The sequence below is a fragment of the Cariama cristata genome, unplaced genomic scaffold (assembly GCF_000690535.1).
Source record: "Cariama cristata isolate BGI_N322 unplaced genomic scaffold, ASM69053v1 scaffold7883, whole genome shotgun sequence".
Lineage (NCBI taxonomy): Eukaryota > Metazoa > Chordata > Aves > Cariamiformes > Cariamidae > Cariama > Cariama cristata.
The window spans coordinates 11,087-25,077 of record NW_009607742.1 but is presented as its reverse complement, the minus strand read 5'-3'; the positions used below and the strand labels follow the sequence as shown (position 1 = coordinate 25,077).

Sequence of the window (13,991 nt, the reverse complement as noted above, 5' to 3'; positions counted from 1 at the left end):
GGGGGGGATCACTATGCCAGGAGGGTGAGGCAGCCGCAATTTCTGTGTTGTAATCAAGGACAATTAGCTGGAGTGACAGGCATTTTAGTGGCCAATGCATGTTAGAATAAAATGCTGTAGGTGTGACTGGTGGTTGAGGCCAACGTAAACACATAGAATTGTAGATGATTGGCTTTGGCTTGTTTTAATTGGAGTATCTGAATTGCGTTTTCATTATAATGTCACCTGGCAGCGTAGAAGATTGCTTTTGTGATACAGAAGTGCTTAGTTCAAGAGAGATTTGTATGCCTCAGCAGCAAAATCCCAGTCTAAATCTTGATTTATTTTACAGGTTTCCTGTCAGTAATTACTTAAGCAGTTGTTTTCTAAATGCCAGTGGTTCTTATCTCTGTTAGGGGAGTCAGTGTATAAATTTTAATATGCTGCTAGCTTGACTTGTGGTTAGGTAACTAATTGATTGAATTACAATAATGAATAGACTTAACCTGCTACCAGTATAAACGTGCTACAGGAAATACTTTCAGGTGCAATTTGGCCAAGAAACTCTCCTAAAAGCATATTCTCAAGCATTTCCACTAAAGAAATAAGGTAATTTGTCACCAATTTCAAAACTGCTCTGTGCATATATGTATATGTACATACGTGTATGTATATATATAGGCATATAAAGACATATGCAAAGGTATCCACAAGTAAGGAGCTGGGAAGGGGAGGGGTTTGATTCTTCAGCAAAGGTATATGTTAAATGCTTCAGTTTTTTAAATGAGAATTTTGTTATTATCGCGTTAGTGCCTTTGACTGAATGAGTACTTGAGATTTTTTTTTTTTTCTCTCAGTGTAACCTTCATAAAAGTTGTCACAGTTTTTGTAAAGGTACTTGCTGTATTATCGTAACAAGCCAACAGGGGAGAATATGCGCATACTCTGTCAATATGGAAGCTGGTTAAATTGTTTAGGCAAAACATAACAGGGAACTCTTATTCTTAAAACCGCTTCTGTGGTGACAGAAGTGGGATTGTGTTATGTTACAAAGAGATGTGTATCTACAGATGTCTGAAAGGAGGCTCTTGTGATTGAAGGAGGGTTTTAACTCTACTTTTCTTTCTGTCATCAGATAATCTTTACTTTGTGAAGGTGTTTGTTTGTGTCTCTGTTTTAGAAGTGTCCTGAAATGAGAAATTTCAATCTGAGCAAGAAAAAGTCTTCCATAAACTTGCCACATAACTTGAATTTATAGATTAAAATTATGCATAGACTACTGAGATTAAACCACGTGAGTATTGTCAGTAATCTAATTTTTACCACAGCTGTAGACGCAAAAAGAGAATAACAGGGATTTAAACATCTAAGTAGCCTCTGTAGTAGTCTGTTCTTTTATAGAATTGGTTCTTCATTAGCTTTTTATTATAATTGCAAATGCTACTATTGAGACAGGGAATTTGAAGTAGTAGTTTTAATGCATGTTTACTAAATGCTTTGAAGAAGTAAAATAATTTCAGTTATATCTTTAGGTATTTCTAATTATGGACTAATGCTTGGTAATTACAGTGTTTATTAGTAATGCTGCAGCTGAAATGTTGAGTATGCCATGGTAAGACCTGTAAATACTTTACTGCAGGAATTCTATAGAATAATATGAGCAGTTAGGGATAAAATCAACTAATATCTCACTAGCAGTTGCTAGGAGAATCATGCGTAAAGACTGAAGTATTGCAGATGTCAGGATAGCTCATGATAATTAGAACAAGTGGTAAAAGGAGTGTGCAAGTTCTGTTCAGTCAAACCATATTTGGATAACAATGTGCTTTCAACGCTGTACAGGACACAGACAAAAAAGGAGTTTTGCTTTAAAACTAAGATGAAGAGGGCAGGCTATTAAACTTTGAAGTAAGAATAACATTGAGAGAAATTAGTCATATTTTCCGTGTTGCCACAGCTCCCTATCCATCAGTCATTCTCTATCCCTCTCTCCAATCGAATATTCCTCGTTATTGTGTCATCAAAGTTTCTCTGAAACTTGATTTCTAAAAGGAACTTTTAACTGCAATTTAGATTTCAGTGGGATAGTAGAGTTTCAAATAGTGTGTTCCAGCGTTTTCACATCTAATGCAGATTTAACTTTCATATGTGCCTTTTCTCATTAAGCTATTACACTGGCAATCACAAATTATTTGATTAGCTGATTAGCAGAATCAACTCTACAGAGTTAAATGGCTGACAAACTTGTACTTTGTGGCTTTTACCAACTTCTAGAGTGTTTGTTTGTAAATAAAAAGTGTGACTTTTTATTTAAGCTAGATTTGCTGATGGAACTTGGAATGTAACAATCTTCACATTTTGAGTGCTGACTCCAACAGTAGACTGAACTTCAAAAAGCACATCACGGTGTTGAGATTAGTTTTAAATGTATAGAATAATTATAATAAATTCGTTTATTCCTCCCTGAGTTGAGTTACTTTGGAACTAAGGCCTGGTCTTTAGGGAGGACTTTTTTTCACTAATAAGCTGTTAGTATTTCCAAGTCTTGCTTTGAAACTGAATCTGGTATTAGCACAACAATAAGAACAGAAAAGTTGTAAAGATTACCAGCAAGCAGAGGGAGGAGCATAGAAAACCTTATATCAGACTGACTCATCCAGATGATTATGTTGGGGAAATACCTTCCTCGTATCCCTTATTCAAAGTATTAATGGTCGGCATATTTCAAGCTTTTGTCATGGGGAAAGTTCATTAAATAAGTTTAAAAAGAAAAACTGCTAAGGACTGTATAATAAGGGAAGGTATTAGGGAAATACCTAATGTTTTCTTTTGGCAATTGCTGTAGATATTTTAAGTTAATTGCTGTCCTGTATTTGAGAATAATTAAGTGACAAGAATGGCTTTATTTATAATGAAACTGGCTAATAGCAGTTACTGAGAAATATTTTTTGGTTTGGTGTTACAGTAGTTTCACAGAGAGAATTAAACAAATAGGCAAGTTTCAAGTAATACGGATAGTGGTATGGCTTGAAATAAAATGTGACACTTAAGTAGTAATGCGGAGACCCAGAGTTTTTTGCTTTTTTCTTTTGCATGCCCTGGGAGACTTTTGGGTCTTCTGATATGTTTCTGCTTTCTGTCTTGATTAATTTAAGGTTCCTGCAGAGCAGATTAGTGGATGGCTCTTTTTGAAGGAAATCTTGTAGCCTGACATGTGTTAATGCTGCAACGACTTTAATACAGACTTAAGATAGCTGGCATGAATGACCAAAAGGGCACATGTCACTGTATATCTTTAGCAATATTTGCAACTGCCTAAGCGAAGAGGTTTGCAAATAGTCAATATTGATCTAGATTAACATCTTTAGTTGACTTACTGAAGAAGTTCTATGCTGAAAGTAGGATTTTAAGAATCTGTGTTCATCTGGATAGAATTTGATAGATGACATATTTTAGGGATTCCCCGTTCTGAACGTTATGCTAATGGGCAAGGTTGGATTGTTGTCTTGTATTTGAGCTGCTCTGAAATGCCTGTTCTGAAAAAGTCTAATATGTGTGTCTGCCTTACGTCTTCTGGTGGATGCACCAAAATAGTCATCTGGTAGTTCTTGAAAATGTATATCTCAAATTTTGCATCTGTTGTGGACAGATCTGTGCAGACATGCAGTTGTTTTACTGGATTTGCCGAGCACAGGCTGAGAGAGCTGTAGTATTGTATTGTTCTGCTCACCTTCATAAATCCTTTCAAGCAGTGAATTTAGACCTGTGTAAATGTTATGTTTGAATTTCCTAGTCTTGTGACAGTACTTCAGTGCTATGTTGTGTAAGTAAAATTGTGCTGGTGTAGAGCTTATTCCTTTGCAGAGTGGGCATGCAATTATGCTATAAGATACTGCAGTTAAAACTTTGACCAGTGCTGGTTTTTCAGTGAAGCACACCTTGCTAGAACTATTGTTCTGGTGCATCTTTATAGAGTGCAGACCGTAACAGAGACCAAGTTGACAAGAACAACCCCATTACCTAAGGAAATGGGACATGGAAGAAAACTTCTCTGACCTCCTCCCTAAGCTGATGTTTATATTGCAGGTTCCCATTCAGTTCTGTTGTGGGGCAGTTCCTGTAAACTTGATGTCTGTCAAGTTTGCTTGATTCCAGGTTAAGAACGTTATATAGCAGTTATCTTTCATATTAATGGTAAGTTACCGATGTCCCAGCGTTTTTTAAATTACTCTACCTGCGAGCAAGGATTCAGATATGTTTGATGTTGACAGCTGCAATTGTTAGTGACTGCGGTAAGGTGAGAAATGGTAAAAGCAGCTGTATGCAAATAGTGGGGAAAGCTTGTCTAGTCCCCTCTTGTGAACCAGGTGTACAAATGAGGCCCGTGTGCTTTTTTTGAAACTTCACTAGTTTTGCAAGTCTTTGCTCTCTTCTAGTCAGTAATATCTTTAACCTGAGCTAAGTTAATTGTTTTTGTTAGGCATCTTCAATTCTGTATAGATGTAGAAGTTTGTGTAGAAGTTTGATTAAACTGCTGAAGGGCAGTATGTGGAGCAGCTGGTGATCATTCAACAGGAATCATATTTGTGGGTTTTAGGCTACTGAAATGGTTTGCATGAAAACGTTGCCTGCTGAGGCACAGCTATAATCCGTCCTGTAATTTAAAATTGGTGGTTGTTCATTTCTGAGGATTGCGAATTGTTAGATAGTAGGTGTAACAGTGCTTCTTCAGTTATTTTGTAAAAAGGATTCATTGTTTTTGCTGTCTGAGGGAAGGTCTGAAGATCTCTAGTTTGTTGATTGGGCAGGAGGAAATCAGTGCAGACAGAATCCCTCTAGTATGTCAGACACTTTGTTTGGGGTGCTGTGGATTCGAGATGATGGTGAATTGGCAGAGCTATAGCTAGATGAGTGTATTACGACTTTTACAGCTAAGGATACTGAGCCAAAAAAGTGCAAACTTGAGGCCAAGATAAGTAGTATCATTCTGCTTTTTTTAGCCTGGTTTCTAGGCTAAAAGAAGATTTTTGCCTTCGTATGTTGTGTGTTAATAATTTATAATTTGTCATTTTTTATGGCAAAATTTAACAGAGGATCCAAGTTACTAAAGTTTTATAGAAACAGATTCAGTGCCAAAGGGGAGGGGAGAGAGACTCAAAGTAATGGCTCTGCTGAAGGGAAAAAAAACCCGCCGTGTGAGCTAAGGTTATCTGTCCCATTTGGTCTGCCAGGCAGCATGTGTGCAAATAGGACTCGGACAGAACTGATAATGGACTTGATAGGGGAGGCAGGGTGCAGAGGCTGGAGGGCGTGAGCTGGGAGGGATCTGGAGGTTAGTCCATGTGCTGGGGAAGGAAGATGTTCCAGGAACATTTGTAGAAAACCAGCTTCATTAGTTCTAAAGCAAGTTGTTCCCAAAGGAGCAGAAGCTGATAGTTCAAACGATTTTTGTCTCATCTTTTTAACAGAAAATTGATGGCTTCATACTTCAGACTGATATAGTATGTAGTGGCTGAGGCACATCTTTTGTAAAATACAGCAGTGCCCTAGCTGCATGAATTGTTTTCCTTTTCAACCTTACAGTGTATACATGAACATGTGTATTTTTGCCTTTTGTAAATATATAATTTCTAGCTTGACTGGAATTTGCAATAGGGCTGAGAATTATTTTGCCTGATGCAAAGTCAATTTAACAAAGTGCCTAGAGTTCAAATCTGTGCTTCATTTATGATAACTTAAGAGAAGAGATTGTGTAGAAGGAACACAATGCTGTTGGCTTGTAGCTTGAACCCAGTGCTTCTGTAAAGACTGCTATAGAATAATTAACCACTGTCTGCTTGAGATTTTCTAGTCTAGACACTGAGATATTTTCAGACTGTTTCTGAGGTAGAGCTGGAGGATATATAGAACAATCTCATTTGTTTGTGGTAAATATTGCTGATAAATTTAAATATGAAATTAAGCGTATCAAAATTTTTGAGCAGTCTTGGTGAGTTTGCAAATGGGAATTTGTAATATCCTTTCTTTCTCATGGCTTCTAATTGAAGAATTTTACTTAATTTATTAAAACTGTCAGAGTGGCCTAAGCGACCTTGTAACCATGAACTACGTTTAGTCCAAAATCCTCTAGTGAAGCTGTAAAGAAGCTGCAACCAAAGTTTCTTAATGTTGCTAAGCATTAATATGCTCCAGATCCTTTGAACTTTTTGCTGAAGGCAATGTGTGAGCAGAGGCCAGCTTTACTCCCCTCCCAAGAACTTTCATTTTGTACCGTAACAGCTCAGAAATCAGATGACACTTAAGGAAATGTGCATATCACTTGTTAAGTCTAGTCTTTTTCTTTCTTTAGAAAATTATATTTATTGTTTCCTCAGGGTTACAAAGTGGTAAATGCTGCTTGCTGTTGATAACAAAATAGTGCTTATGGGATGAAAAATAGTCCTGAAATGAGGGGCTTTAAGTAATCATCTTCTACTCAGAAAACAAAACTTGAGTTCTTAACTTACAGTTCTCTGAAAATAGAATCTTTTTTATTTTTTGGCCTTTTCATTGCAGAAAACCTAAAAATTGAGAGAGAGAGATGTGTTGGAAAACCTGCTGCTGCACAAATGCAGTGTTCTTCAGATTTTGAATCATACATGCCACTTAATAATCTGGTCTCCTGAAGGATTTAATAGCATTTTCAGCTAGACATTTAGGAGACTGGAATGTGAACTGGGAAGTACGTGTGCTTTATTCAAGGCATCTGCTACTCGCAGGGGTCAGGGACGTTGTACTGAAGCTAGCTGGACTTGACCTGATCTAGTATGGTTATCTTCATGCTAAAATGAATATACAGTAGTTAGTCCTTTTCTTGACGTAAGAACTAAGGATTGCCAAGTGAAATTGAGGTGATATGATTGTGACATTCATCACTGGAAGGTGCTGTGGAGGTCGAAAGTGGATGTTCAGAAATCATCTAGGTACATTCAGGAAGGCTTCAAGGTAGGCTACTGAGCATGTTGATGCAGGTGGAACTCCAGTTCAGAAGTTTCTTAAGCTGGTTCTTAACTTAATGATGATTGAGGTCAAGGAGAGCATCTTGGGGAATGAGCTCTTTGTAAAAGCCCTTAAAAACGTCTCCTACAGGTAACTGTCAGAATTGGGGTGCTTGGCTAGAAAAAACAATATAGCATTTCTTACAGACTCCTGGCTAAATATATACTTTTTGTTTGTTTGTTTGACTTGCTGTGTTTGGCAGGCTTGTATTCTGTTGCTTTTTGAGCTGATACTGGTAACTCGTACAGCTTTTGACTTGTTCAACATGAAGGTTGTTTACTTGTCCTTTAAAATGACTGAGATACTAGTGTGCTACATGAGGTTGTCTTGGTTGCCTTCCTGCCAGTGGTATTGTCTCTGCTAAATTACAGTACAATGTTTAGAGTTAAAGTGTACTCCCATGATACGCTGTTCTGGAACACAGAGTATGTTCATAATTGTGCAAAAGAGATAATGATTTAACAGTCTAAGGTTTTATTAGAGATATGTCACTTGTGGATCAAAGTGACCTCAGTTGTTCTTGTCTTCCTGTTCAGAAGTGTCAAGTGCATGCAAATAGTGCTTTAAACTTCTGAAAATGTAACACTTCTGAGCTTTGTCAAATGTCACAAACCAAAAGGTACCCTGTTTAGATGGTGGGTAATAATTTTCAAGACCTCCTTTTGATAAAAGGAAATGTACATTGGAGTAAAAGTTACTGTAGTGTTCAATTTTAGATGTTAGGAAACTACATGAACAGTTCTAAACACTTTGTCTTGGATTTCTTGAATCATTATTCTGGAAAGTTTTTAAAGAACATTCAAAGTTATACCTGCAAATGAGAAATGAAGCAAGCTGTTAGCTTGAACAGAGGGAATTTGAGTTACTTGAGACAGACAGGAAGATACCTTAAAGATTTATTTTAAAGCTTCCTTGAAGTTAGTTCAGATTGCTGCTTTTTTTTTTAATAGGAGTGAAACTGGGGTGTGGCAGAAGTGGGCTTGCCACGTGTGTTTGTCATACTGCTGTGACTCACGCAGGGTGACTTCAGCACAGTTTTCACAACAGAACACTTGACTGCTTCAGGGATGAGGAGCCACAAATCAGTACCAGAAAAAAGTTGGTGATGTTGGACTATGCTTTTATCTTGCTGAGCAAGCAACTCTTTAGTTAGTGCCGTTCATTTTACTTAGCATTCTGTATCCAAAACGTTGATCCAAGTTAACAATAGCCCTTGTAAATTATATTCTTTATAAGAAAGGCCAGTTCTGTGAAGAAGTTCTGAGCAGTTTATAGTCCTTTTACTGATGTTTTATTTCTTGGAGTTTATTCCACTGCTAGGATTGCAGTCTTTCTTCTTGCTGTTTGTTTGCCGTACGTTTGTTTTGATTTTCAAAGTTATCATGACTCAGATGTGATTTGCATTATTTTGGTGTGAGAAGGAAGATTATAATACTCAGTCGTCTTCCATCCTCCAATTGCTTGCAGAAGTACTTGGTTCACTGTGCATTTTAGAGGGTTTTGGAATTAGATGATTTAGCCTCTTCAGTAGAGAAATCAGATGGAAATAGAAATAGACAAAGCTTAAATATTTTGCTTTCCAGTTTGATGCAGAAAACTTCCTCACACTTCAAACCTTATAAGGCTGGGAAAAGTGCTTCATCTTAAACCACAGGCTGCTTAGCTGTCTTGAAGTGTGTGGAATAAGATGCAAGATCAGAGCTGTACTCCATGGACTGAAATTTAATACCTTGTGTCCTTAAAGCTGCTACAAGGCCAACAAGATACTTAATAAATTATTGCATACTGAGAAAGCTTTCACCGTGCTCTGACCTTCTTGCAGCTGTGAACAGATCACCTGGGGACACTGACTGTCAGGAAGGGCTTGAACTCATTATCTTTCCATTAGTAACATTTTATTCACTTGCGGAATAACTGTAGGGTCAGATTCTGTACTCTAAAGTTTCTGATGTTTTAAGCTTGAGTTTGCTCTCAAACATGACAGGATCTCAGGAGCATCAGAAGAAGTGAGAGCATACAGCTTAGGGCAGGGAGAGGGTAGGAATTCAGCATCCTGCAGTTACTTTGAGATAAGGTAATGTTGAACCACAGACCTGGGTGTGCTTTGAGGTTTATGCTGTTTAGCCTCTTGGTAAAGAAAGCCTGAGTGTGTTCAAACAGAGTTCAATGTCACCCTACAAAGAATTCTTACTTGGAGACGGGAACAATAAATTGCACCTGTGGATAGTAAGCTGAAGCATCTATAAATGTGGTAATACAGAAAAATAAAAATAGACTATTAAATGCAAAATGATGATACCTTTAATATATTGGTCTGGCTCTTTAATGCTGCATTTGATAACTAGACAACATGAGACAATTATTGCATGTGCTGTGACCATCTTATCAAAGTAAGGCTAAAAAATAAACAATTCTCACTTAAAATCCAGATAACATTCAGTATGTGGGAGGGAAGTCTTGTCATAGCTGAGATTCTTTGGAACTTGCAGTATTTCTTTGTAATGTTTGCTTATGTATTGTTGCATGGTATTTGGTCTTTTTTAAAATCCCTCCTTGGAAGCGTGGCTCCCCTGTGAAGTGCTGCACTCGCATCTCTGCAGCTGCTTTTCCAGATCTTTGGTGTCCATCCTCGATGCTACTTTGCCCACAAACTATACTATACGCTGTTTGCCGTCGTATGCTGCAGGGAGGATGTGTAATCAGCCTTGTCCTCCACGGTTTGCGTAGCCCCAAACTTGCACTGGGACGACTGCAGGGAGAGGCAGCGTTGTGCTGCTCCTCCCAGCAATTAAATTTGTGTCTTTCTGACCCTTGGCAGCTCTGGGATGTCAGGCATTGTCCCAGTGGTAAACCAAGTGTTGGTCTTTTCTGTGCTGGCTTGAAACTTTATATTTGCACATGAGTTTCACTTCACTAATTTACAAGATCTGAGACTAAACTCGTTGAAAGTATGTTTGGTTTTTTTTATTCTGTTTATGCAGTAAACACGCTTTCTAGGAATTGGTACCTAATTCTCTGCTCAGTTTCCTGGGGAGAAGAGCACACGACTTGTATACAGTAGTTAATTGCAGACAGTTACTAAGTTTTAATTAAAATTATTAATTTGGATATGTATTGAAAATATTGCACAAATGGCTGTGAGATTATGAAGTATTTTGGAGTTGTTATTAAGTTGTACTTATCATGGTACCTTTCTCGTGTCAGGAAAGTGCTTGTAATGCGGTGGTAGCCTTTCACGGGTCTCATGGTGAAGTATATCAGCAATGTTCCTGTAGCGTGCAGAAAGCAAAGCTATGCTGTGTCTTGGTTTAGTAGAACCATTGCCTCTAGTACAACAAGCTATTCAGAAACTGCACCTCTGTTGGCATAAATGTAGCACGCTAGCATTTTCTGCTGCAACAGCAGTGAGGAATTGTGCTTTTTTTACATAGTTATGTCACAGTTAACCTCATAACGTGAGCCTAGCCTTACACTTAATGTAGTGCTTGACTTGATGCTCCAAAGGCATGCTGGCAGATATCCTAACGTTCTCTTGTAAGTGAATTAAGTTGCATGTTGACGTAGTGTTAACTTCTCTTCGTGTTTTCAAGTGACACTAATAAATATGTTCCTTGCTTTGCTTTTACAAATAATGGCATGATTTGCCGTAGGGCATTAAATCAATGGTTTCTAGCACAAATACATTTGCTAATTTAATCTTTTATCCCCCTTATTGCAGCAGCAGTTTTGTAGGGCTTGTGCCGCTTTCTGCCTTACCACTACAAAGTTGAAAGTCACTTTGTGGTTACGGTGGCAGTTGCAAATGTCACACTGTGCAAGGGCTCTAACAAACGAGGTCTGTGAATCTTGTTATGGTACCATCCCCAGCTTGTCTGCTTGACAGGTTTGATTGCAGCAGCAGTTTTGTAGGGCTTGTGCCGCTTTCTGCCTTACCACTACAAAGTTGAAAGTCACTTTGTGGTTACGGTGGCAGTTGCAAATGTCACACTGTGCAAGGGCTCTAACAGACGAGGTCTGTGAATCTTGGTACCATCCCCAGCTTGTCTGCTTTACAGGTTTGGGTTCCTCCTAAGGTGTTAGACTGATCAGGAGCAGCTGAAGTGCAAAGATATGTTCTGATTTACTTGCTCTGATGCCAGTGGGGTAAGTGCTGGCAGAGCGGGTTACAACTAGTTACCAAGTTGTACCATTTTCCCTCAGCTGTATAGTGAGCATGTGTCCAACTTACTGTGGTGGAGAGAACTGCTAAAGCTATTGTTGGAGGAAGGGTTTATTTGACAGAGGAACTTTAAACTACCACCCTAGGAAGCAGATGTGCTATTTGGTGAAGTTGCAACTGTGTGAACTCGGTAGTTTCTGGTGTGTCAAATAACTTTAATCGGCAATGTGTGGGATAAAGTTGTACCTTGGGCACCCCTTGTTGCAAGCTGCTTGGTTTTCCAAGATAACCCAGAACTTCGTACAGGACTGCAGTGATTATGTCAGAATATATGTATCTAATTTTTTTTTCCCCTCCAAGAGTGATGAATTGAAAATACTGATGTAAAGCAATAGGTGCCCAAATACAAGTTAATTAGTTTCACTGTTTTACAGATGGGGTCGAGGATTCGGTCTCTTGGGTTCCATCTTTGGAAAGGACAGTGCAATAAATCAGTCAAACAGTGTTTTTGGACTCGTGTTTTATATACTACAAATGCTACTTGGTAAGTATTAATTCAGTTTAGAGCCTAAAGTATGTAACAGGTCTGTGGTGATGAAAGAGGAGTTCATTATACATTGCACAATCTGCAAGAGACCAGATAAATGCATGTGATTTTTATCTTTTTTTTTTTAGCACCAGTCTAATGATACATCTGTCCAAAGGGCTTAAAAACCCAACTGATAACAAGAGCAATTGCATTTTTTCCTGCTATTAATAATAAGTGTTAAGACAGTTGCTGCAGTGGTATTTTCAATTAAATATATTTAGCATTGGATTGCATGGTAGAAAAGAGAGGAAATAGAAATGGAATTTACAAGTTTTGCAGGAGTAGTAGAGAGAGCAGGCAAAAAAGTGCATGAAATATAATGTATACCTATTTCTTCGTAACTATATGGTCTGCTATAGAGCTATTAATATTGATAGACATAACTTGACCCACCTGTAACTTTCCCATAACTCAGGGATACAGAAGATCGTTAATACTACACATACTCCTTATCAAAGGACTGTCGTACAGAACCTAGAAGCTCCCCTCCAAACAGTGATTTGTCAGCCATCTTGAACTCATGGTATTTTACATAGACTTTTATGTAATACAGCCTTGCTGAGTAGCCTTCAGTTTGAATTGACGTGCTTAGGGTTTTTGCTTTGTGTGGAAGGGGGGATTGAGAGCAGTGGTAGTAACTTTCTCTCTCTTGTTGCAGGTATGACAGCAAGTGCAGTAGCAGCTCTAATCCTCATGACATCCTCCATAGTGTCTGTAGTAGGGTCATTGTACTTGGCATACATTCTGTACTTCGTGCTGAAGGAATTTTGCATTGTCTGCGTCATCACATATTTGCTGAACTTCATTCTCTTTATCATCAACTACAAACGACTAGTTTATTTGAATGAGGCCTGGAAACGGCAACTCCAACCCAAACAGGAATAACGCCTGTTTGAACTTTTTGACTGACAGTCTGAAGACCCAACTTCCATTAAGTTTATTTTGCAGTAATTTTTTATTCTCCATATCAGACACTTTCCCTGAGAATCATAACTGAATTTTTAATTATAAATTTGAAGGGGCCCTAGATAATTTTTTTTTTGTGCTATTCTTCAATTTAAATGTGGTTATGAAAGAAAGCTCTAATACAATCCAAGACAAGCTTTAACTTTACTTTGAAGGAGTTTTAGCCACAGCAAAACCTAGTCTCTCTCTCTTCCCCCTCCACTTGTGAAGTGGGTAACACTTGCTATAAAATATCCTGTATATAAATTCAGGTATAACATGATGTGACCATGACATTAAATATTCTAGACTAGCATTACCATATTTAATGTTGCCATGTTTACAGTATGTGTATTACTTTTTTTTTTTAGCTGATGGACTTAGATTTGACTAAGACTTACTCTGTAAATAAAATTAGAAATACTGGTTTCATCCCTGGAGAACTCAGTGTACAATTGAGTTTTGTTAGCCTAGGAGCTGTCGGAGTGTTCAGCTAATAGTCGACTGACATGATGGAAGAAGTGACCTCTATAGAGAACACCGTGTTGCTGCACTCACTGCTAGTGCTTTCATGAGAATGATGGTTGGGTTTTGTTCCATCTTTTTTTTTGTCTCCAGTAATGAAAATGAATGAAAGCTGAAACCTGAAGTATGTTCATTAAACCACAACTTCATTAATTTCTGTACAGAATGAAAATAGCTTAATGTGGTCAATAGAAAGCTGCCACCGGGATATTATATGCAGATTGGGGGTTGGTGTATCAAAGAGCGTTCTTTGAAAGGACTTAACTTCCGTGCGGAGCTGTTCCGTTTTTAAACTGCGGTCAGCCAGCCAGTGTTACTAATGTTTGATGTTATATGAATGCTGCAGTATAGAATTGCAATTTGCAGTGGAAACCACTGACTGAGTGGGATAACCGAGTAGTGCACTGAAGAAGCAGTTACTTAATTGATCTTCGTCAGGATCTTTGGTTTGTCCTATATTGGGAAATGAACTTTAGGCCTGACACACATAAGATCCCTTAGAAGGGCAACCTGTTCGGTGGGATAAGTGAGTAAATGTGCTCCTGAAAATGAAATGTGATATAGTGCTATCATTGCTCTTTCTAATAACTAATTGGGGAAGAAATTAAACTGCAGATTTAAACAAAGGAACAAAATTGTAAATGTTTCTGCACTCAGTATTCTAAGGCTGAATGTTAAAAGTGCCTTCTGTCTTAAAATCTTAAACCAAATACTTTGTGTTGAACTTGGCAGGCAGAAGTGTCCTTGCTTTAAAAA

At 38.0% G+C, this 13,991-nt stretch overlaps 1 protein-coding gene across 1 annotated transcript; it reads left to right on the top strand.

Moving 5' to 3' along the window:
• Positions 1–11,610: 11,610 nt before the first annotated feature.
• VKORC1L1 (vitamin K epoxide reductase complex, subunit 1-like 1) lies at positions 11,611–13,367 on the top strand (the record flags this gene model as incomplete). The annotated part of the gene is made up of 2 exons (XM_009696854.1): positions 11,611–11,720; positions 12,424–13,367. Coding segments are annotated over 2 exons (337 nt in total), but the record flags the coding sequence as incomplete, so codon positions are not given.
• Between the last annotated feature and the right edge of the window lie 624 nt (positions 13,368–13,991).